This window comes from Trachypithecus francoisi, unplaced genomic scaffold, assembly GCF_009764315.1.
Source record: "Trachypithecus francoisi isolate TF-2019V2 unplaced genomic scaffold, Tfra_2.0 Lachesis_group17, whole genome shotgun sequence".
Taxonomy (NCBI): Eukaryota; Metazoa; Chordata; class Mammalia; order Primates; family Cercopithecidae; genus Trachypithecus; species Trachypithecus francoisi.
The window spans coordinates 83,086,381-83,111,548 of NW_022681462.1; the positions used below are offsets into that span (position 1 = coordinate 83,086,381).

At 52.8% G+C, this 25,168-nt stretch overlaps 1 protein-coding gene across 7 annotated transcripts in view; it reads left to right on the forward strand.

Annotated features, from left to right (window-relative positions):
• DNMT3A (DNA methyltransferase 3 alpha) overlaps nt 1–25,168 on the forward strand; it is a 112,193-nt gene that overhangs the window by 38,694 nt on the left and 48,331 nt on the right. For 5 of the 7 annotated variants that reach the window (XR_004428464.1, XR_004428465.1, XM_033176375.1 and 2 more), the window contains exons 3-5: nt 2,694–2,798; nt 3,804–3,893; nt 20,453–20,723. Coding sequence is in view for 5 of the 7 variants with exons in the window: in XM_033176375.1 (XP_033032266.1) it covers nt 2,694–2,798; nt 3,804–3,893; nt 20,453–20,723 (466 nt within the window). In the remaining 2 variants the exon portion in view is untranslated. The remainder of the gene's footprint in view (nt 1–2,693; nt 2,799–3,803; nt 3,894–20,452; nt 20,724–25,168) is intronic. The other 2 variants (XM_033176377.1, XM_033176376.1) reach the window with 1 other exon arrangement.

The following is a 25,168-nucleotide window of genomic DNA, read 5'->3' on the forward strand; positions in this document are numbered from 1 at the left end:
CTTCTCAAAACCCAAGAAGCAGATGGGACGGACACCTTCATACCCCCATTTTATGGATGAGGAAACGGAGGCTCCGAGAGGCTGCTCCTGTAACTGTAACTAGGAAATGGACAAGCTGGGCTCATGCCCACTTTGCTCTTTCCATGACCTCACATGACCCCTGATGATTTTACACGTGCTGATCAAGACAGTGCCCATTTGGCACCCGTAGAATCGGATCAGAAGCCCCACCTCAGCCTCAAATTCTTAGCAGTTGTGTAGATCCAATCAGAACCTTCATAAATACTAAGCTGCACTGGCAACACGTCCTCTCTGTGTGATCCCTTCTTACATGTTTGGGGGAGTGGGTCTGGGGTCTTCAGAAGATGGTTCAGAAGCAGCAGGCCTCCCCTCCCCTGTGGCGTGTGCCCTTGGGCAGCCTGAGCCCTCATGAAGGCTCCCACGAGTTGGCTCCTCTTTCCATAGCATTTCTGCCCTCACTGCCCCTCTGCTGTGCTTTCCTGAAAAGAGCCCCTGAAGGATCTCCAGCCTCAGGGCTAGCCTCTCCCTCCGTAGACGGCACGGGGCTTCCCAGTCCCCTGGCATCCTTTCCAGATGCTTCCTCCACTGTGCTCCTTAAATTGTCCTCTTTGGCCCTTCTCCAGCCCACACTGCCATGTCACTCTGCACAGCTTAGTGACGGTGCTCTTGAAGGTCAGCCGTTCTGACCCCTAGCTAAGCCTCCTCATCCTCAGTATCTTTCTCAGACAGCTTTGGTCTCTGGCGTTGGCAGCTCTCCCCTTCCTTGTTCCCACAACACACCTCTTCTGTACCTGCGAGGGTCCTCTTCTGCACCTCCGAGCATTCTCTCTCTGTCTCTTGTGTGAGCTCTGCCTGTCTCTAGCTTGACTGTGGCCACCACCTGTGCTAAGACCGGGCACCTCTGTTCACCCTCCATGTGCATGTCTTTGGAGGCCTCCCAGAACTTGAGCCATGATGGTCTGCCCTGCAGACATGCCTCAGCTGAAGGATGGATGAAGGGGCCAGGGATGCTCTTCCTGCTGGTCTTATGTCTACAGCCGGTCACAGTAGGTTTCCATTTGTGTGTCCCACTATCACCAAAAATTAATGTGGCAAACCACAAGGTATTTTGCAATCACAGAAAATGAAAGTTGAGTAGGATGTTGAGGGCCATCTTACTCAGGTCTCCAGGAGAGCTGTGGACCCTCTTCTCTATCTGTGCTGCCAGCACTTCCCTGGGTTGGCGCCCTCCTCGGGGAAGGCCCAAAAGCCATCTTTGGCTCCTGACATCGTGCGGGGTATGAAGAACAGCCTGTGGTCCGTCTACAGGCTGCAGGGTCAGGGCGTCTTTCTCCCTCCTTCCCCAGCATCATTTCTGCTGGGGATTAGTCATGCCAGAGCCCGGCTGAGTCAGAAGGGACTTGTGGGTGGTTTGTGGCCAGGCTGGAGTAGTGAGGCAGGACTTTCTAGGTTTATTGTCTCTGTGCCCCAGGAGACAAGCACGTCAGGGCCCAGCCCTGCACAGCTATTATGTGAGGGGTAGGGAGTAAAACAAACTTCTGTTCCAAACCCAGTGAATGCAAGAGATGGAGAGGAGCTGAGATTCGGTCGTACCTGAGACCCTTCTGCAGGCTGACAGGCATGCATGGTGCCAGTTCCACATGGCAGGGGTGTTCGCAGCTGTACAAGTCCTCCACTTTCCACAGTCGTTCATTTTGAGTATTGCCTGGACTTCAAGTAGATGTTACTAAATTTAATATTTCTTTTCACCTGTTTTTCTTTTTCTTTTTTTTTTTTTGAGATGGAGTCTCGCTCTGTCTCCCAGGCTAGAGTGCGGTGGCGTGATCTTGGCTCACTGCAGCCTCCGCCTCCCAGGTTCAAGCGATTCTCCTGCCTCAGCCTCCCTAGAAGCTGGGACTACAGGTGCGTGCCACCATACCCGGCTAATTTGTTGTATTTTTAGTAGAGACGGGGTTTCATCGTGTTAGCCAGGATGGTCTCAATCTCCTGACCTCGTGATCCGCCCGCCTCAGCCTCCCAAAGTGCTGGTATTACAGGCGTGAGCCACCGCGCCCGGCGATTTTATTTTCAATAGGGGTGATTCATTAAGTAGATCACAAATGTAATTGTGTACCTGTGAACAAAAACTTTCCCATATAAATAAACTTTTAACTCAAATCCTTTATCAGAGCTTGTGTTATAATTTTAGGGTTTAGAAAATGTGGTAATAAAGAGGGAGAGATGCCTTCTGTTGGGGCAGCAGGGTCTGCCCTGAAGTTCCCCCAAGGATGTTTTATTTATATATATATATACAAATCTGTATTATTTATATATTTATATATGGGTGTGGGTTTTTTTGTAGAGATGGAGTCTCACTATGTTGCCCAGGCTGGTCTCAAACTCCTGGCCTCAAGGGATCCTCCTGCCTTGGCTTCTCAAAGTGCTGGGATTACAGGCGTGAGCCACTGTGCCTGGCCAAGGATATATTTTAAGTGGGGCTCTGAGGGGTGACTCAAGCCTCACCAGGCAGGAGGGGAGGTTGTGGAGGTATATTATACAGCCCTGGAAGTGTGGCTTGTGGAACAGGAGGAGGCTGGGGCTGGAAGGGAGGCCAGGGCCAGCCCCAGACAGGCCTGGAATGCTACACTGCTTGGATCCACCTCTGGCCTCACAGGCTGTGTCTGTGCCTGCAGGACGGAGAGGAGCAAGAGGAGCCGCGTGGCAAGGAGGAGCGCCAAGAGCCCAGCACCACGGCACGGAAGGTGGGGAGGCCTGGGAGGAAGCGCAAGCACCCCCCGGTGAGTGTCACATTCTACACACCCTCCTGTGCACACACACAACACACATGTGCCTGGGATGGTGATGGCAATGATGTATGTCCTGCAGGAACCTGGAGACATTTAAGACCAGGTGATGGGGTGCACCCCTCCAGCTGCAGAGACCCCATTCTTCAAATCCCACCCTCACATTTCCATGTTTTCTTATTTATTTATTTATTTATTTACTTTTTTACTGAGACGGAGTCTCACTCTGTTGCCCAGGCTGGAGTGCAGTGGTGCCATCTCAGCTCACTGCAACCTCTACCTCCTGGGTTCAAACAGTTCTCCCACCTTAGCCTCCCAAGTAGCTGTGATTATAGGCATGTGCCACCATGCCCGGCTAATTTTTGTAGTTTTAGTAGAGACAGGGTGTCTCCCTGTTGGCCAGGCTGGTGTCGAACTCCTGACCTCAAGTGATCCGCCCACCTCGGCCTCCCAAAGTGCTGGGATTACAGGTGTGAGCCACCGTGCCTGGCCACATTTCCCTGTTTTCTACATAGAGAACTGAAGGCCCTGAGAGGCCAGGGGACTTGGCTGGTTGGTCTTGGGCCTAAGACTTGGACCAGGTCCCTGACTCCTGCCCTCCCTCTGGAAGGGAAGCAAGAGGGCCTGCCAGAATCCCAGGCTGGATTAAGATCTCCCTGGACTCTTTATGCAGGCCCCTCCCTACCACACTCTCACCCTGCCTCTCAGCCCCCACCTGGAGGAAGGGAACAGGCCTGGGAGTCTGATCAAATTGGAGAGGGGAGATGCAGGCTGAGGGGTCTCTGTGAGGGAGCAGGAGAACCAGGGCCCTGGGGAAGGAAGTCCTGCAGACCTGTAGGCTACAGGACCGGCCCCAGCCCCAGGCTTCTGGGAACCAGTGCCGCTGAGGCCTGGGGGCAGCTCTGGAGAACAAGACCCCTGGGCTTAGAGTCAGACGTGGAGCAGTCATTATTTCCCAGCACCAGAGACAGCTGCTTCCTTTCTTTTACCCGCTTCCAGCTGAGAGTGGTAAACTTGGAGCAAGAAGGTAAGGGGGAGTCAGAGGCTCTGGATTTGTTACTCAGCCCTTCAAAGAAATGTTCTCAGCAGGTATGGAGCCCAGGACTTGCTCCCTTGGGGTAGAGGGCTGGGTTGAAGGTGACTGAAGTGAAATGGGACGGTGGAGGCAGGAGGTGGGAGGTAAGGGAACCTGCTGGGTACTGAGATGCACTCCTGCCAATTCTGCCTGAAGATTTGGGGGGGGGGTGGGGCCCGAGTGAAGTCATTTTACTGGTAAGTAATTTTAAACATTTTTTTTTTTTTTTTTGAGACGGAGTCTCGCTCTGTCGCCCAGGCTGGAGTGCAGTGGCTTGATCTCAGCTCACTGCAAGTTCCGCCTCCCGGGTTTACGCCATTCTCCTGCCTCAGCCTCCTGAGTAGCTGGGACTACAGGCGCCCGCCACTTCGCCCGGCTAGTTTTTGTTTTTGTATTTTTCAGTAGAGACGGGGTTTCACCGTGTTAGCCAGCATGGTCTCGATCTCCTGACCTCGTGATCCGCCCGTCTCGGCCTCCCAAAGTGCTGGGATTACAGGCTTGAGCCACCGCGCCCGGCAACATTTTAATATTAAAGCAAACGTGGATATGGTATGGCCTGGAATGAAAAATTCACATGACATTGAAAGATAAAACGGGGCTTCAGAGGACTTTCTGGCTGGCAGCAGACTCTAAATTCCCAGGGCCCCTGCACCCTCCTCTACCCACAGGGCACCTTGATGGAGAAGGTGTGGGAGGAGAGCCAGGCTGGCATCAGAGCACACTGGTGACTGCACATTGCAGCATGTCCTGCCTCTCTCCTGAGGCTTGGCAACCTGCAATCTGCTAAGCAAACTGCCCCCGTCCCCATCCAGTTTCTGAGGACAAGAGCCACCACCTGTAGCAGATAAAGACCCAGCAACCCTTTGATTCATCTTTGAGTCTCGGAATCAGATCGCTGAGAGGTGGAGTGAAGCACTCAGGTGAAAAGGTACAAGGAAGTCAGGGGCAGAAGTGTGGGGATATCACCTAGACAATGACAGAGAAGAGGGGCACTGCTGAGTGAGGGGAGAAGGGCCGGTGATCACACATCCCATGGCCTGAAGCAGGCTCCAGTGCAGAAGGAAAAACACTGTCTTTGGGGTCCAAGAGACCTGAGTTCAAATTCTGGCTCCACCACTGACCACCTGTGTAACCTTGAACAGCGGCTGCCTGAACCTCAGGTTCGCCTTCTAAAAATAGAGGAGAAAAGGATGCATTCCTCCTTGCTCCTGTGAGAATGAAATGGTGCAAGCGCCAAGGAGCCTCAGCAAAGGTCAGACCTGCCCCTGCCCAGCCAAACCTTTCCTCTTCAGGAGGCCATGGCAACCGCAGTTTGACAGAAGAGCAGCACCTTTATTTAATGCTTCCCAGCGTGTGTCCTTGAGCGAGTCGCCTAACCTCTCTGGGCTGCTTCCTCATTGGGAAAATATGGCTGCCAGTAAAACCTGCCCTGTCCACATCTTGGGGCACTTGGCAAACAGCAAAACAGAGTTCAAATGTGCAGGCTGGGCCAGGCGCAGTGGCTCACGCCTGTAATCTCAGCACTTTAGGAGGCCGAGGCGGGTGGATCACCTGAGGTCAGGAGTTTGAGACCAGCCTGGCCAACGTGGTGAAACCTCGTCTCTACAAAAATACAAAAATTAGCCGGGCATGATGGCAGGTACCTGTAATCGCAGTTACTCGGGAGGCTGAGGCAGGAGAATTGCTTGAACCCAGAAGGCGGACGTTGTAGTGAGCCAAGATTGCACGACTGCACTCCAGCCTGGGCGACAGAGCGAGACTCCGTCTCAAAAAAACAATGTGCAGAGCTGGCTGTGTAAAAAACCTGTTCCACTGCAGGGCCCAGTGTCCACCAGAATGGGGTGCAGGCCTGTAGGGTGGTGGCCCAGCATCGGCCTCTCAGCAGCCCTGGGAGGCGGGGCACATCCTGTGCCCCTCGTGGTCTGGATGTGTTCAAGCCTAAGTCCTAGGTTACACCTGCAGACTCCTGGCCTCTCAGGAGAGGCCCAGGGTGAGGAGGAGCATGGGAAAGGCGAAGCTGATTGGGAAGTCAGCTGTTGGGAAAGTGACTCCTTGCACATTGGAGGAACCAAGAGAGACTGACCCCAAGGACAGCAGCCAGCACGGCCTTTCCTGGGAGCCCATGTTGGGGGATTCCTGCTGCAGCCAAGGCTCAGCCCTTGTAGCCACAGGTGCTGGTCCTGGACTCTCCCCCTCCTGTGCAGGAGCACAGCAGAGAGGGCTTCTGAGGACCTGTTGCAGCTGTGGCCCTGGCAATAGATTTGCCAAGGAGCTTTAAAACAGCTGAGTGTGTCATCCAGCTAAACCTAGGGAGGGAGCTTGGCTCAGGTCCTGACAGGTGTGATGGGGGATGGGGACTGGGAAGTAAGAGATGAAACCCTGGCTGGAGGCTGTGGCCTTCCACAGCCAGTGCTGGATAGGGAGGGTCCAGGTACACCCACTTAGTGCCCTCACCAGATCCCACCCCCAAGCCCGAGAAATCCTGGGCTCTCTCCTCCTTTTGCCCCCAAGGACTGTCTTTCTTGGCCTTTAGCAGGCATCTGTCCCTGGGTGCCTTCTGCCCCCTGGCATTGCCCTCACCCAAACCAGACTCCACGGGACCCCTGCATGCCCAGGCCAGTGTGCTCCCTTTATGACAAACACTTTCCACTTTCTGAGCAATGACCATGTGCGGGAAGCCACCAGAGGAAGATGCCTTCTATTTCAGTCAAGTGTGCTGAGAGAAGAGGCCACACGTAATCACAGTAAATGTATCACCGGCACGTCCCTCTTCAGGAACCCCCAGGGACTCCATCTTTTAGTGGACAAGATCTGAATTCCAGCCCCTCACCATCTGACCACTCCTTCCCCTGCTATGCCTGATGCCACCCCTTTGGCCACAGAAACCTCATCTTCTCACTGCTCCCCAAACACACCAGCCAGCCACTCCTCCTGCCCACCCCTTACACAGTTCCACAGCCTGCCTTCTCTCCGCCTGCCCCAGACCGCAGCGCAGAACCTAGCCTGAAAATGAAGCCCAGTTCAGCCACTGTGACCCACACTGGCCTCTCCCTTCTCGAACTATTTCTAAAATTAATAAAAATGAACTGATAAAGACAAGTTCCAAGCCCACCGATCACACACATGGGACTGCAGTGGTCTGCAGACCTCACCTTGAGAAGTGCTGGTTGTTACCTGTCGGTACAGAACTGAGTATAACTATTCAGAAGCTTTTATGTGTATGTGATAATGTTGCCACATCCACGTGCTGTGATTTTATATTTTACAACCATATCATTTCTTGGTGCCTTGAGAATTTAAAAATCTGAAACCAAAGCTTGAGCTTTCATCCCTGACAGTTTGAAAATGCACTGCCATTGCATAGTCATTGAGCTGTGCCATGCTGAGGGCAGAGACCAGCAATAAAGGTTCACAGTTATGCAGCATGTTACTGCCTACAAAGGCCTTTTACAGGGGTTACCCTGTTTGATGCCGACAAACCTGTATGAGGTAGTTGGGGACCACTTTCATTATCCCCACATTCAGAAGAAGTGACTGAGGTTCAGAGAAGATGATCAGGACTTGGACTTCACGCCTCTCAACTGCAAAGCCTATGGTGCTCTTTCCTCATCACTGCAGCCATGCAGTTTGGCTACTGGGTACCTACTCAGGGGTTCTCTTTAACATGTGAATTCAGGGCTGCTGGAAAAAGTGTGTGGAACTGGTCCAAAAAGCATACAAAGAAAATATAACTGAAGAGAGTTATTGACACAAATACCAGGGAGCCTGTGTGTAAGTGCCGAAGGCTGCAGGGGGCTGAGGGCGAAGAGGTGGGCCCGCCTAAAACCAGCAACGGCCTAGTTGGCTGCAGCACTGGCCAGAGAGCCAGGATGCTGCAGTCAGAGCCGGCAACAGGAAACAGGAAGTCAGCTGCAGGGCAGGGCGGGGCTTAGGAAGGGAGCTGGCACCTGGGCCAGGGCCTGCGGGCTGGCCAGTGCCCATGATGGGGAGGTGGGGGCCAGTGCGTGGAGTTGAGCCAGTGTGGGTGTGAGGTGGGGAGGAAAGGGCAGCCTCTAAGGATGTTGCAGGGTGACAAACGTGGGTGTCTGAAGCTGGTTCCTGCCTGGTCACCAGCCCAGACAGTCCTGCAGAGGCCTTTGTCCTTCCTGGGTGGTTCTGGTTGGAGCCCTGAAGGGAGAGTTTCTGCCTTTGCCCAGCAGGCCCTGGGGGGTGAGTGGCCCTGTGGGGCTCCATCCCCTATTTACTAGCGATGTGTATTTATTCATTGACAATTTATACCCACCAACTTCCTCCAGGGTTATTTTTGCTCAGAGGGAGCACTCTGAGGTCACCTCCTGCTAAGAATAACCCAGAATGGGAGGGAGGGAGGAGGAGGGGGCTGGGTGCTGGTGCTGAGCTCAGCTGAGCCCAAGCCAGTGTTAGGGCTGACCCTCCAACACCACAGGAGTGAGCCAGTCCAAGAGAGCAAACTGCCCCACTTCAGAGCAGATGACTTGGGGTACAAATGGGGAAGTTAGGGAACCATTCTGCTGTAGCAAGTCAGCTAGGTACAGCTTAGGGCAGCTGTTGGAAGTTTGCAGTACTGGCTAGCTTTCCAGCCTAACAGGACCTTTGATTTTTCTCCAAGTTAAGACAGAGCTCAGCTCCCCTGCCTGTTTTCAGATCAGAGCCCCTCCTGGGCTAACCCTTCGGACCTCGGCTCGGTGACATGGTGCCCCTCACTTTTATGCACACTTCCTGACATAGTGTCTCCCACTCCTGGGCTGCAGCCCCTGGCCCACCCCCAGAGGTGACTTTTCTTCCTGTGAGTCTGCATCAGTACACGCTACTGCGCACTCTGTCTCCTCATGTTTTGGAAGGCGTGAGGAAGACAGGCCGACACACTGCTTGTGAGATAGGGCCTATGGTTATGAACTTTGCAGCTCTACCCACCCACTCCCCGACCTGAGCGGTGAAATCGACACCCACTACTGGAGTCCCGCATGGAAGGGCCTAGCCCGTGGTGGGGACTTAAGTTCAGTGGGACTCCTAAGGATGCTGGGAAGCCAGGGAAGATGGAGGAGGTGGGGCTTGACCTGGGCTTTAGAAGGGAGGTGACATTTGGAGAAGTCAAGGGGAAAGTGAGAGGCACCCCTGACCCCAGGACCTTGCTGAGGTGAGTGTGGAGGAAGGAAGGCAGGCATGCAGGGTGGGGCGAGTGTGGGGAGGCCCAAAGGTAGGGGCTGTGAGCACACAGACACAGGCCTGGCTGAGGGGATTAGGGATTCATTGAAAAATGTATACAGGGCTGGGTGCAATGGCTTATGCCTGTAATCCCACCACTTTGGGAGGCCGAGGCAGGTGGATCACTTGAGGCCAGGAATTCGAGACCAGCCTGGCCAACATGGCAAAACCCCATCTCTACGAAAAATACAAAAAAGCCGAACGTGGTGGCACATACCTGTGGTCCCAGCTACCTGGGAGGCTGAGGCACGAGAATCGCTTGAACCTGGGCAGGTGGAGGTTGCAGTGAGCCGAGATTGCACCACTGCACTCCAGTCTGGGCTACAGGGGACACTCTGTCTCAAAACAAATTATATATATATATATATATATATATATATATATAATAGTAGCTGGGTATGGTGGTACACCTGTGGTCGCAGCTACTTGGGAGGCTGAGGCAGGAGGATCTCTTGAGCCCAGGAGGTTGAGGCTGCAGTGAGCCTTAATTGTGCCACTGCACTCCACCTGGGTGACAGAGCAAAACCCTGTCTCAAAAAAAGAAGAAAAATGTTCTCAATCTTGATTGGAAAGGTAGTTTGCAGGCAGCCTGAGGTGCTTTTACTCTTTATCCTCTCTGAAAAATGTGTTATCTGGAAGGTTGTGAGGAGGCGGATATGACGTGATAGGAGTCGTGTTTGAGAAACTGGCTCTGGCACCCGTGAGCATGGCGTTCATCCCCGAACATGAACACATGCTGGAAGAGGGGAGGGGGTGGGGGCACCAGCCAAGTCCCAGGGCCTGTGGGGGGTAGCGGTGGCGGGGCAGAATTGGCCAAGCCTATGCTGCTGGCCCTGGGAACGCTGGAGAGGAAGGGGTGAAAGGAGGCCCTAGCAATGGCACAACAGGGACAGCGTCAGCGTTGTTGTTAGAGACGAGGCTTCTGGAAGGGAGCAGATGGGGAAGGGGCCCCTGTCGAGGCCACCGTACCTAGCTGATCTTATCTGGGGAGCATTTAAGTTGAATCTCAGAATCTCTTTTTTTTTTTTTCCAAAAATAATCCCTGTGTTTATTTTCATCTCTCCACATCCCAGGGCCACCTTCAGCGAGTCATTCATTCCCACAGGTCCTGGCCTTGGTGGCCTTCCTGGGGCCCCATGAGCTTTTCTGGGGCCTGTGCTGCACCTGCATTGTTCCTCCAGTTGCAGGTACGCGCTGGCACACGCATCTGAGGAGAGCTGTTGACATGGGTTTTCTTTCATCATCCCCACCTAGAGAATTTTGTACATTTTGGTTCTCCTACCTCAAGAAAGACATAAGTGACCTGGAAAATCTCCAGAGAAGGGCACTAAATTGATCAAGGGGAAGGCAAGGCTGCCAAGAGAGGACAGACTAAAGAGATTAGGACTCCCCGGTCTGCAGAGACAAAGGCAGAGGACGTGATTAAGGCTATGAAATCATGTCGGGTGTGGTGGGTTGAGCACAGCACAGCTGGGGAGCGGAGGGAGGACACCCATTTGAAATTTCAGAAAGGTAAACGAAGCACAGAAAAGACAGCACCATTTTCCATGGTGGGTTCCCTTCTTACCAAACCTGTCACTCTAGGGATGGCAGAGATTGAAAACAGAAGCAACTTCAAAAGAGATTTACTTAACGTATGGGATCTCTCATATGTAATGGCTTTTTTTTTTTTTTTTTGAGAGGAGTCTTACTCTGTTGCCCAGGCTGGAGTGCAGTGGCGTGATCTCAGCTCACTGCAACCTCTGCCTCCTGGGTTCGAGCAATTCTCCTGTCTCAGTTTCCTGAGTAGCTGGGATTACAGGGGTGCACCACCATGCCTGGCTAATTTTTTTTTTTTTTTAGGGTCGAAGGGATTTATTGAAAATGAAAGTACACTCCACAATGTGGGAGCGGGCCTGAGCATAGGGGGCTCAAAGGCCTTTTTTTTTCGTATTTTTAGTAGAGATGGGGTTTCACCATGCTGGCCAGGCTGGTCTCGACCTCCCAACCTTAGACAATCCGCCTACCTCGGCCTCCCAAAGTGCTGGGATTACAGGCATGAGCCACCAAACCCAGCCAGCATAATGGCTTTTTAAAGGGAGCCTCCAGCTCACTCTGAAATCCTTTGAGGTTGACTTCAAAGAGCACAGCCAGGCCCTCTTCCGGGTAGACCAGTTACCCGCTCAAAACAGAACCCTGAGTGGGCTGGCCACTTACTGCGCATGGTCGTTCTGGCATCCATTTGCCGTGGCTTGTGACGACCTAGCCAGGCCACGGACTGAGTGACCTCTAAGGCTTTGCTGAGCCCAGAGGTCTCTCCTCAGACACACGGGTGGAGAGATCTCTGGGGAGGAGGGAGACAGGCAGCTCCCAGCAGATGTGGTGAGGGGAATGGTAGGACATGGTGGGGGTGCCCGGGCTGGGACCAGAGTTTCCGGAGTCGTCCCTCTGTGGCCTCTGGTCCCACCATCCCTGACCCCACTGGCGGCGCTTTTAGCCACCCTACAGGGAAAAGGGAAATTGGAGGAGTCAGGGTCCTAGCTCCATAGCGTTGGAGCCTGCTCTGTCCACCCCAGGAAGGCTGAGCAAGGGGGCATCTGGGGAATCCCTGGCCCCTCCTAGAGTGGGCATGGGGTGAGCCTCTCTGGCTCTCCCTGCCACAGGCCACTTCCAGCTGCTATCAGATCTCTGCGAGGGCTGCCGGGGGAAGGGGGCTGCAGGAAGGGCGGGGGCGGGCAGTCGTGGCCCCGTGCCAATGCTTCGGGGGCAGAGCTGCCCTGCTTACGTGGACATGCAGCTGTTTCCTGAAACTAGAGTCAACCTGGAAAAATCCAGGCTAGTTGAGGGGTGATGGGCCTGCAGAGCTGAGGAACTGGAAGGAGCGAGGAGTCACGGTATGAGTGGAGGGGCTCATTGGCGTGTCTGTGTTGGCATCGCACGGCTTCCTCGCACCCCTCTGTCCTGTGGCTGGCAGTGGGTGTCTGCAGGCTTGGGGGCGCCTCCTTCTCAAGTCTGTGCATGTGATGGTGAAGAGACCGTGGCTGGCCTGATGCCAGGGTTCCCGCGTGGCATGGAATGGATCTCACGGAGGCCTTAAAAGCACCATGGCAGGTCCGGCCCTCTGGGTGACCAAGGTGAGGTCACCCCCCTATCTGCTGGGCTCTGGGAGAGTAAGCAAGAGGAGCTCCGGGTGGGAAAGGAAGAGGCAAGAGAGGAGGGAGAATGGCATCTACCCACCCCCCACCCCCATGGAATCCCCCTTCCTGGGTGAGCGCTGTATGTGGGCTGCAGCCTGGGGACAGGGCTCCTTGCCTCGGGTGCCAGGGCCTCATCTCCCCTGTACCATGACCCCCACCTCTCCTCCTCCTGGGTTTTAGATAACTATAGTAAAGCAATACTTAAAAATCACTTCTGGCCGGGCGTGGTGGCTCACACCTGTAATCTCAGTACTTTGAGAGGCCGAGGCAGGTGGATTACCTGAGGTAGGGAGTTCAAGACCAGCATGGCCAACATGGCAAAACCCCATCTCTACTAAAAATACAAAAATTAGCCGGATGTGGTGGCACACGCCTGTAATCCCAGCTACTAGTGGGGGCTGAGGCAGGAGAATCACTTGAACCCGGGAGGCGGAGGTTGTAATGAGCCGAGATCACATCATTGCACTCCAGCCTGGGCAACAGAGTGAGACAGTCTCAAAACAAAAAAAAAAAAAAGAAAAAAACACTTCCATAAAATTAACTGGATGTGGTGGCACACGCCAGTGGTCCCAGCTCCTTGGGAGGCTGAGATAGGAAAATCGTTGAATTTGAGGCTGCAGGGGGCTATGGTCACACCCCTGCACTCCAGCCTGGGCAGCAGAGTGAGACCTTGTCTCGAAAAAAATTTTTTAAAATTACTTCCGTAAACATAAAAAATTAGGCATGGTGGCAGGCACCTGTAGTCCCTGGTACTAGTGACACTGAGGCAGGAAGGTTGCTTGAACCCAGGAATTCAAGGCCACAGTGAGCTGTGATTGTGCCATTGCACTCCAACCTGAGTGACAAAGCGAGACCCTGTCTCTTAAACGAAAAAAATCACTTCCCCCTATTAGGAGTTTCAGACTTTGCCCCACCCTGGGAGGCAAGGCTTTGCCTGGAGTGAAGGAGGGGCAGGAGGTCTGGGTCTGGCCCAGACTTTGGGCAAAGGGGGAAGAGGAGGCGGCGGCAGGGCTGGGGAATTGGTTTCGGCTGGGCAGGCCACAGCAGAGGGCTCCTCCTTGCCTTGCCTCTGGCTTTTGCTTGAGTTGGGCACTGGTCAGGGGAAGGCCAGCAGCCTCTGCCCGGCCTTTCTTGGGCACTACACTGCCGCCTGTGCCTTCTCCAAACCCTGGGGGCGTTTGTGAGCTTGCGCTTTTTTGAGACTCAACCCAGAGGGGGAGTCGGCCTTCAGATGTCTCGCCTATAACTGGGCCATCCTGGAAGCTTTACTGCTCAGAGGCATGTGACCCAAGGCAGGCCTGAGAAAAGCGAGTATCGCTCCAGCTCCCCTAGGATCCCCATGAAAATTACATTTATGAATTTTATAAGCATATGTATGCCCAGTCCTGTGTGGGACACTAGAGAGCCATAGGTGGAGAGGCCCACAAAGTTAAATAAGATCAGCCGGGCGGGGGCTCCCCCCTGTCATCCCAGCACTTTGGGAGGCTGAGGCAGGCGGATCACCTGAGGTCAGGAGTTTGACACCAGCCTGGCCAACATGGAGAAACCCCATCTCTACTAAAAATACAAAAATTAGCCAGGCGTGGTGGCAGGCACCTGTAATCCCAGCTACTCGGGAGGCTAAGGCAGGAGAGTCGCTTGAACTCGGGAGGCGGAGCTTGCAGTGAACTGAGATCACGCCGCTGCACTCACCCAGGCAGCAGAGCGAGACTCCGTCTTCAAAAAAAAAAATGTGAAATAAGGCAAGGCTCACAGTTAAGGAAGGAGGCCACAGTACACAGATAATTAGATTCGGAGGTATGAGGTGTAAGGAGATTGGGTGAGAAAGCACTTTGTAAACAAACGTGGCATGCATTGGATGGGACAGCAGTGAGGGGTGTGGTGGGTTCACCCCCACCCTTCAGGGCGAGGCTGGGTCAGCAGCTGTCCACACCTGCCAACTACAGGGGGCTGAGGGGTCCAGATCCTTCCACACACAGACTTTAAAATGCTCCTTAGAAGACAGAAAGTAGAAGAGTGGTGACTGGGGGAGAGGCGACTGGGAAGTTAGTATTGAATGGAGGTAGAGTTTCTGTTTGGGATTGTGAAAAAGTTCTGGAGATGGATGGGGGTAAAGGCTTTATCAGAGTGTACTTCAAGTACGCTTGAAAAGGGTTAAAATGGTAAATGTCATGTATGTTTTACCCCAGTTTTTTAAAAGTTTACAAAAGTGTTTCTAGGCCGGGCACGGGGGCTCACGCCTGTAATCCTAGCACTTTGAGAGGGCGAGGTGGGTGGATCACGAGGTCAGAAATTCAAGACCAGCCTGGCCAAGATGGTGAAACCACGTCTCTACTAAAAATACAAAAGTTAGCCAGGCCTGGTGGCAATGAGCTGGGATAACGCCACTGCACTCCAGCCTGGGTGAAAGAGTGAGACTCTGTCTCAAAAAAAAAGACTGTCTTTTTTTGATAATGGAGTCTCACTCTGTTGCCCAGGCTGGAGGGCAGTGGCGCGATCTTGGCTCACTGCAAGCTCTGCCTCCCGGGTTCACACCATTCTCCTGCCTCAGCCTCCCCAGCAGCTGGGACTACAGACGCCCGCCACCACGCCCAACTAATTTTTTGTATTTTTAGTAGAGACAGGGTTTCACCATGTTAGCCAAGATGGTCTCGATCTGCTGACCTCGTGATCCACCCACCTCGGCCTCCCAAAGTGCTGGGATTATAGGTGTGAGCCACCACACCTGGCCAAAAAAAGTGTTTCTTAAGCCAGGCATGGTGGCTCATGCCTGTAATCTCAGCACTTTGGGAGGCTGAGGCGGGTGGATTACCTGAGGTCAGGAGTTTGAATCCAGCCTGGCCAACATGGTGAAACCCCATCTTTACCAAAAATACTAAAAGTTAGCCAAGTGTGGTAGCGGATACCTGTAATCCCAACTACTTGGGAGGCTGAGGCAGTAGAATCATTTGACCCCAGGAGGTGGAGGTTGTAGTGAGCCGAGATTGCACCTGTGCACTCCAGCCTGGGCAACAAGAGTGAAACTCCATCTCAAAAAAAAAAAAAAAAAAAAGCGTTCCTTAGATAAAGGCAGTTCGTTCCTGTCCTTGCCCCTACCCTCAGCCCAGGGTTTTTCAAAGACACTATTGCCATTTTGTCTGGACTAAATCTCTGTTGTAGGGGGTGTCCTCTGTCTGGTGGGGTGTTTAGCAGCTTCCCTAGCCTCTACTCACTAGATGCCAGCACTTCTCCCCAACCATGTGGTGGCCAAAAATGTCTTCACACACATGCCAAAATGTCCTGGTGGGGAGGTAGCAAAATTGCCCCAGTTGAGAACTACAGCCTTAACCTGCCTCGAAAAGCTGCTCACAGGAGAGGACTGAGGAAAAGCCGGAGGCAAGGGCGGGGGTTCTGCCCAGAAGGAAAGCAAAGGTTGGCAAACTCGGAGGGACCCCAGGAAGTGGCGGGCAGGATTTGAAGACCCAAAGTGAGGCATGCCAGGTGGGGGTAGGTGGACAGTGGGTGATAGGACCGATCTGTACTGAAATCTAGAATGATACTAGATTCACAACCCTCCTGTGTCCCCCATCTGGCCACCCACGGGAGGAGAAGTGATGGGTACTTACTGCGGCTTTTCCCATTCGGAAATTGTCACCTGCAACTGCACCTGCTGGTGGTGCCTTCTAGGATGGTCGGCACCCCACAACCCAGCCCTCTCCCAGATAATGGGCAACATGAGTATCTCAGGGGTGTGCTGTGTTTCCTTTCAAGACGACTGTCAAAATAAAAGCAAACAAAAGCAGATTGTTTAACAGACATGGCAGCAAAGCTGAAACTCCCTGTAGCTTGCGTGCAGGAGGTTCTCAGTTTTAGCCTCGTCTTTGCCATTCACGAATCAATTGTGAATATTGGCTGAGCACCTGTCAGGTGCCCCACTCCGTGCTAAGTCCAGCCGGATCAAGCAAAGTCTCTGCCCTCCAGAGGTCAACAAGCTGTGGAGACGGGAAAGGAGGGGAGGAGAGTGGCTGGGAGGAGGGCATGGAGTTGGGGGCAGAAGAGGCCAGGCCTGGCTGGGGTACCTCTCCCTCCTGGGCTTCCAGGCTGAGGTTTCTGCCCTTCTCACCAGGAATGGCTCCTTCAGTGAGCACCCAGCTCTTCCCCAGAGACTTGGACAGTTGCCTCAGGCCATTTGACCGGGACCTTGTTCCTTCCTCTGGATGGTTTTGTCCTGCTGGTTACCCTGAGCCCCAGAGAGCCCCAGTGAGGGACCACACTTAGCTTGAGGGACTTCTTGATGGGTGGGATGAATTAAGGGTTGAGCGTGGCAGAAGTCATCGGCCCCCGCTAACCCCAGAACGTTGGCTGAATCGGCTCATCCAGAACCTGAGCGAGCAGATGAGCAGGAGGGGATGGTTGGGCAGAGGACGGTGTGGACCAGATGCGGGAGTGGGGATTTCAGCTGGTGAGCTAACCTGGGGCTGGAAATGAGCACCATGCCCTGCTCCCCCATCATCTGCCCAGCATGCCCGACTCCCACCTGGCTTTGAGGGCATCTCTGGGAGAATGGCGCCTCTGGTGCTGTTGCAGACTGGGGAGAGGTGCTGGCATCTAGTGAGTAGAGGCCAGGGCCGGGCTTACTAGTGTGCATGAATGACTGGGTTGGTCGGAAGCCTGGGGCTGTGTTGGGCCTCAGAGTCAGCCCTCATGGGTCTCTATGCTACGGCCCTCATGGGTCTCTATGCTACGGAGTCAGCAGTCAACAGGAAGTGAGTCCCAGCATGAGAGGAGGCTGTGTGGTCCCAGGCAGGAAGTGAGTGACAGTGGAGTTGCCTCCAGCAGCTTTGCGGGGCTCAGAACCTGCCCCAATCTGAGGTGTCTGCAGGGCAGCAAATGATGAGGAGAAAGGAAGATGCAGCCATGCAAAAGTCTGGCTTTGACCTAAGCTTCTCAGCTCAAATTGGCCAGGCAGGACCCCATGCACAACTCCGTGGTAGTGCCATGTTGGGGGCTTTGGGGTACCTGGCACAGCTGGACCCTGGAAGGTGGCTGTCAGTGCAGGGGTACACTCTACTCTTCAGGCTGCTGGGGCTCATGACTGAGCCTTGAAGGGTGACAGACAAGGTTTACACCAGGGAGGACCATTCTAGGCTGGAAATGCCCTCTTTGCTTAAGCAGGGTGGGAGGAGAGGTGTTCTGAGTTCTGAGGAGGGTCCTGACACACAGGATGGAGGCAGGGGCGATAGGCAGGGGTCCACTTTCCTTCCTGGATTTGACCTTCCCAGCTCTGCTGGCATCAGCCCAAGCCCCCAAGCACAGCAGAGGACTTCTCGCTTTCACCAGTCACCTCCTCTTCCTCTCTTTGCAGCCCTCTGCCTCCAACTGCTGAGGAGTACACACATGCAGCTTTCTGTGGGCGCTTCCCTCCTGGAAGCAGGCCTGCCCAGCCGCCCTGCACAGCAGGAAAGGAGCTTGGCAGGCTCTACAGTTCCTTCTGCTCCCTCTCCAGCTGCTCCCTGTGCCCGGGTCCCCGTCCAGGGAGGAAAGCATACCTGGTTTTGTTTTTGTTTTTGTTTTCCCAAGGCCATTGTCCCTAATTGCCATCTCTGGGGTTCCTCACCAAATAACAGTGGGTTCAGAGTTCGAGTCCTAGACCGTTAGAACAAAAGCAGCCTTGGAAATAGGGCTCTGCAGGGGAGGGGCTGGAGACCCAGTGCTCTCTCAGGCTGTGCACTTGAGTGGTGGGAAACTCTAGAGGGAATTTGGCAGTATCTCTGCACATTTAGCTGGACAGGCCCTTTCACCCTGCCAGACCACTTTTGGAACTCCGTCCCATGGAAACACGCAGCTGGACAGAGCTGTAAGTGCAAAGGTATTCACTGCAGCAAAAAGCAAATCAGCCCAAATGCCCACCATCAGGGAACGGCATGCATACATTTTGGAGCATCCAGATCCATCTGCACTGGGATGGAGAGATGCCCACTCTGCTTGTTAAGTGAAAAAGCAAGTTGCAGAACATTACGACTAGTATGATACCCTTTTGGAAAAAAACATTTCTGGATCTGAGTGTGTATATGAATACATATGTATAAACATGTAACTTACACATGATTGTCGATGCATAGGAAAAAGTCTGGAAAGGATGCTCACTGAACTGTTAATAATGGGTACCTCTGGGGAGAGATTTTGGGGGTAGGGAGCTGAAATAGGAGCTTTAACCTTTTAGCATTATTCATTTTTTTGTATAGTTTGATTTTCCTTTTTTTTTTTTTTTTTTTTTGAGATGGAGTCTCACTCTTTTGCCCAGGCTGGAGTGCAGTGGTGCAATCTCAGCTCACTGCAACCTCTACCTCCTGGGTTCAAGTGATTCTCCTGCCTCAGCCTCCCAAATAGCTGGGATTACAGGCATGCGCCACCACGCCCAGCTAATTTTTAGTAGAGACAGGGTTTTGCCATGTTAGCCAGGCTGGTCTCAAACTCCTGACGTCAGGTGAACCTCCTGCCTCAGCCTCCCAAAGTGCTAGGATTATAGGCATGAGCCACTACGCCCGGCTATAGTTTGATTTTTTTATGATATATGTATGTGTCTGACTTTTATAAGTAGAAAAAAAAAAAGACAAGAAAGACAAAACCTCCATTGGTCTAGACCAGTCATCTCCATCCGATAGGTGGGGAAACCGAGGTGCTGAGTGCCTTATCTGAGGTTTGCTGAGCTGACGCTGTCCCTGCCTTTCTACTGGGTAGGTGTTCTGCATAAGGAGCCGAGCCAGAGCGGCGGAGTTGCTGAGTGCAGCCTGGTGCCCGTGGGTGTGGCAGAGTGTCGAGCTGTGGGGACCCCTGCCTGTTCCTGTCCCATGCTGGACACCTCCATTCTTCTTGAGGTGTCCTGGCCCACTTGCCTCTGGATGACTGAGGACTGAATATATACACACAGCAGAGCACACAGCAGGCACCCGGCTCTCCTGCTCTTGCTTTGTCCTTGCAAAGCCTGTGACCTGGAGCAAATCACAAAATTTCAGAGAGCCTCAGGTTCCTCACCTGCTTCCCAGGGAGGCTGAGAAACTCTGAGGAGGTAATAAGTGAGGAGCTTTGTCCACTGTGCAGTGATACACACAGACAGCCAGGATTATTCTTTATTTGATTTTTATTACCTGGAACCTTAGTGAGTTCAGTTCTTAGACTCTAGGGGATAAAGAAATGATATCCCTTGAAGGGAATGAGAGACCCCAGTGCTCAGGAAGGGTTGTTGCAGAGCCTGAAAATTGTTTGCCAGAGCCTTTGCTCTTCTGAGTCTGAGTGCCTAAAAGAATCTGGGACGGCCCAGGCCAAGGGAGAAGGCTGTACTAGGCTATGAGCCCACAGAATGCTTTTCTAGGGGGCCTCCTTCGACTCTCATGCCTCAAGAGATCAAGAGGAAAGCTGGGAGAGCACTGACCACAGAAGTCAGACCAGACTGAGTCCCAGACTTGATCTGGTGGCACTGCAACCTTCTGGAGGAGGGAGATTCTTATTGGATTATGGGTGGCACAAGGAGCCTTTTTTTTTTTTTTTTTTGAGGCGGAGTTTTGTTCTTGTTGCCCAGGCTGGAGTGCAATGGCACGATCTCCGCTCACCGCAACCTCTGCCTCCCAGGTTCAAGCGGTTCTCCTGCTTCCTGAGTACCTGGGATTACAGGCGCCCACCACCATCCCCGACAACTTTGTATTTTTAGTAGAGATGGGGTTTCTCCACATTGATCAGGCTGGTCTTAAACTCCTGACCTCAGGTGATCCACCCACCTCGGCCTCCCAAAGTGCTGGGATTACAGGTGTGAGCCACCACGCCTGGCCAGAGCATTTCTTTTTGAACAGGGGCTGCAGAGATGGCTTGGACATCCTATGTAGCCTCAGTGAGTGGTGGTGGGGTGGGGGTACAGATCCCTTGAGAAGTGCAACCAGGCTGGCAAACCTGCTTGGATTCTTTTCCTGTTTCTTAAGCTGGAGTCCACAGACCCATGATTTCAAGGGGTCAAGCCCATGAATCTTTTGATGTAGAAAGCAAAATTGTGAATGTATCTGTTTGCTTGAAGATTTATATGAACACAATTTCTGGACAGAAAGCGCATAACCTTCTCTAGAATTTCAGAGCGGTCAATAATCCGAAACAGGCTAAGCCTACTGATCTAACCCTCCTTTTGTATATCTTTCTTCTATTTGCAGGTGGAAAGCAGTGACACGCCAAAGGACCCTGCGGTGACCTCCAAGTCCCCATCCATGGCCCAGGACTCAGGCCCCTCAGAGCTGTTACCCAACGGGGACTTGGAGAAGCGGAGTGAGCCCCAGCCAGAGGAGGGGAGCCCTGCTGGGGGGCAGAAGGGCGGGGCCCCAGCAGAGGGAGAGGGTGCAGCTGAGACCCTGCCTGAAGCCTCAAGAGCAGTGGAAAATGGCTGCTGCACCCCCAAGGAGGGCCGAGGAGCACCTGCAGAAGCGGGTGAGTCCTCAGCACCAGGGGCAGCCTCTTCTGGGCCCACCAGCATACCCTGAGAGTCAGGGACTTGGGTCTCCAGCAGGTCCCAGGAAGGATGGGCTGGGTCATGGCTAAAGGTCTGCTTGCCAAGGCTATGGCCTGGAGGCTACTGGCTGGATGCAGCCTGCACATATGTTTTATTTGGCCCATAGAGTGTTTTAAACATTTAAAAAATTAGTTGCCAGTATTTAAAAATCAAAAAATTTCACATAAAAATCTGGAGTTTTGGCTTCTCATTGGGAAAAAAAAAAAAAAAAAAGCTAGATCTGGCAACAGTGGGCTTTCATAACGCCAGCGATTGCTAGACTGGAATAATGGCTGTCCTTCCATCGCCTTCTGTGGCTGGTTGTGGGCCTTAGTTTTCTGCAGCTCTGCCTGGCCTGCTCACTCTCCCATGTGCCCTGCAGCTCCTGGGGATTGCTGTATTTGTAGCCCATGGCCTGGGTACTCAAGGGCAGCAGATACCCTGTTTGCCTCCCTGAGTGCAGAGGTCCTAAGCCCACCCTAGTTGGGCTGACTCGACTGGAAATTTGGTTGTGACAGTGGCGTGGGGAGGGGGCTGGGTGAGGGTATTCTGTGTACTGCCCAGTCCAGGCCTCTTCATCTGGGGACTTTTTGGCCTAACCCTGGAAGCCTGGAAAGTTGCCCACTTTTCTCTTTCAGGTTAAGCCAGCAATTTCAGGGCCAACCGAGCTGTAAACATGTTAGTAATGAGGACAACTAGCATTTGTACAGGGCTTCACAGTTTACAAAGCGCTTTCTCATACATTATCACATTTGATCCTCCCAGGGCCCTGCCAGGTTGTTTTGCATATGTGCATTTTAATTTCAAAAAGTCTTCCTTCCAAGCGTGTATGATGGAATGAGTAAATTGATTAATTGGCGTAACTTATTTTGCATGGATCCAACCTAATGTTCATGCAGGATAGAGAACCAGAATACAAATTTCCAAACTTATTAAGAAGCTTTTATTCATTTATTATTCAAAAAATATGTATGATGCTCCCACTAGGTGCAGAACACTACAGAGGGAATCTGTATTAGTTGTTTTATTTACTCCTCTAACAATCTTATTCAAGAGATATGATTATCCTCATTTTCAGGAGAAAAATATTGAGGCTTAAAGCGATGATGTGACTTGCTCATGGAGCCCAAACCTTAAGTGGCAGATCCAGGGCTCATTCAATCCTAGTCTTGTGCCTTTCTACTATTTTCTGCTGTCCTGGAATGGGGCTTGGTGCAGAGACAGGTCCTGAACTGTCTGATACTTCCTGGGAGTGGAAAGGGCCTGAGAGGAGTGAAACAGATGAGGAAAGGGAGAAGACACCATTCTTCCCATTAACAATGCCAGGTGTGTGAGAGAACCCATCAGCCTTGCCCTTCCAAATGTGGTGTTCCCCACGGGCTGAGTGCAGTTGACTTCGCTTCCCATGACCCCACGATGACTCCTGCCAAGCTGCTACCCAGGGTCATGGCATTCCTTCCTGCCCTGCAGCATGGAGCCATAGCCCCAAAGCTGTTCCCTGGTCTTGAGGGTTTGTTTTCACTTTGGGATTTCCCTGCTTCCGTTTCTAGTTGTTCTCAAGGGCTCCTGCATCGGTCAGTCAACAGGTGTTTCTTAAAACACCCATTCAGGGTGTGCTAGGATCCATACCAGGGACTAGGGAAACTGTTATGAACAAAAACCTGGTTCTTGCCCTCAAGGACCTCACAGTCAGCTGGAGAGACAGACATTAATGATAAATCCATGCTTAAAAAGATGGGATTGGCCGGGCGTGGTGGCTCAAGCCTGTAATCCCAGCACTTTGGGAGGCCGAGACGGGCGGATCACGAGGTCAGGAGATCGAGACCATCCTGGCTAACACGGTTAAACCCCGTCTCTACTAAAAATACAAAAACTAGCCGGGCGAGGTGGCGGGCGCCTGTTGTCCCAGCTACTCGGGAGCCTGAGGCAGGAGAATGGCGTAAACCCGGGAGGCGGAGCTTGCAGTGAGCTGAGATCCGGCCACTGCACTCCAGTCCGGGCGACAGAGCGAGACTCCGCCTCAAAAAAAAAAAAAAGATGGGATTACACATGGAGATAAGCGCTCTAAGGGAAGTGAAACATGTTCAGGGGAACTGCAATGAAGAACCTGAGTTGGTCTGGGCTGTCCAGCCTTAGCTGAAGGGCGAGGGAGTCCATTGGGTGAGGGGTAGAGGAAGAGAGTGAGAACAGGGAAGAAGGCTCCCAGGTGGGAGGGAGCAGGGCACCCAGCAAACTGACAGATGTCACAAGGCTAGAGTGTAGAGAGCAAAGGAGAAGGGTGTGGAAAGTGCTGGGGCAGACAGGCCAGGCCTTCAAGGTGGCTGCTGGGGCTGGGGGCGGGGGTGGGGTGCGGAGGTGGGGGTGGGGGCGGGGCAGACAGTGTGTATATGTGATGTAATCAGCTTTGCAATTTGAAAAGCTTACTATGTCATCTGGTTCCTGGGATGGAATGGAGGAGCTGGGAAGCAGGATGGCATCGGAGGGGCTGATGAGCAGGATGGCAGCAGAGATGAAGGGAGGGGACAAATGCCAGGGACATGAGAGGTGAGGGAGAGATGCTGTCAAGGATGATTCCTGGGTCTGGGACTTTCAGACAGGGGGATCTTCCTTAGAATCTTAGTGCTGAGCATGGTAGGCAAAAACTCTTTAAGTCTCCTTGACCTCCAAAATTTGGCCTTGAGGCTGGGCGCAGTGGCTCATGCTGATAATCCTAGCACTTTGGGAGGCCCAGGCGGGCAGATGACTTGAGGTCAGGAGTTTGAGACCAGCCAGGGCAACACAGTGAACACCTCGTCTCTACTAAACATACAAAAAAAAATTAGCGGAGCTTATTTTTGCATGCATGGTGGTGCATGCCTGTAGTCCCAGCTACTCGGAAGTCTGAGACAGGAGAATCACTTAAACCCAGGAGGCAGACGTTGCAGTAAGCCAAGATTGCACCACTGCACTCCAGCCTGGGCAATAGAGTGAGACTCCATTTCAAAAAAAAAACCAAAAATACCAAACTTTGGCCTTGGTGCACTCTGGTGTGGCCCCAGCTATCCCAGGAAGTATAGATTCTGGCAGGGATCAGAGCTAGTAGGATCCCTGAAGGCCACTGTGCACTGCCTGGAAGCTGAAATTGGTGAGATGTTACCTAGTGGGGTGGGCAGTGGCCTAGGCTTTGCCAGTGTGCAACGGGCAATGACTTAATCAGGCTGTGGAGGCTCGGTCACGGTTCCAGCAGTCAGCTGACATAGAACACATGCTCAGCTGGTTGATTCAGATGAGGAAGGAGACTAAGGCCCGGGAGAGGATGTGGCTCGGCCGTGGTCTCCTTTCAGTTCCCGTTATTCCAGGTCTCTCTTCAGGGGACGCTCTCCTGGAACCCCTTTCATGAGCTCCTGTACAGCAGCAACAGGCTTTTTAAGGCAGCATTTCTTGTAGCCTGAGCACGTGCTGAAAGTACAGCCAGGAGAAAGAATCAGGAAGAGGGGAGATGTTGAGATGAGTGATAGGGACAGGAGCCAACATCCGACAGGCCCATGCTTGTCTCGGGTCTGCTCCTGCCCCCGCCAGCATTAAAGCCATCATGATGATGGTGGCAGTGGCAATGTGGCTTTCCCTTACTGAGTATTGACTGTATTGGACATTCTCTCTCCTTGCTACTCACGGTGGTCCATAGACCAGCAGCGTTGGCAGCACCCAGGGATTTAGAAATGCAGAATTCCAGGCTCTGCTGAAGACCTGCTGGATCAGAATCTGGATTTTAAAGAGGCCCTCATGCTTCCCATGCATATGAAAGTTTCAGAAGCTCTGCTGTGTATTATGCCCCATGTGTGATCATGGGAGGAAGACTTTTTTTTTTTTTTGAGACAGAGTCTCATTCACTCTGTCACCCAAGCTGGAGTGCAGTGGCACGATCTTGGCTTACTGCAGCCTCCCCCTCCCAGGTTCAAGTAATTCTCCTGCCTCAGCCTCCCAAGTAGCTGGGATTACAGGCGCCCACCACCTTGCCCTGCTAATTTTTGTAAATTTAGTAGAGACAGGGTTTCGCCATGTTGGCCAGGCTGGTCTCAGACTCCTGATCTTATAGGTGATCCGCCCACCTCGGCCTTCCAAAGTGCTGGGATTACACGTATGAGCCACCGCACCCAGCCTGGAAGACTCTTATCATTCCTGTTTTTCAGATGGGGAGACTGAAGCTTCAGAAAGGTTAAATTACTTACCCAAGATTATGCAACTGGTGAGACTGGATTAGGGTCAGCACAAAGCCCCTCTCTGCTCAGACTGAGCACAGGGCCCCTTTTCAGGCCAGTGACTGCCCTCTGAGGTAAACCTGGCTACAGCCTGGTCGTGGAGATTTGAGTTCATTTTAAAGAGAACTTGGGTGTCCTCTGGCTGA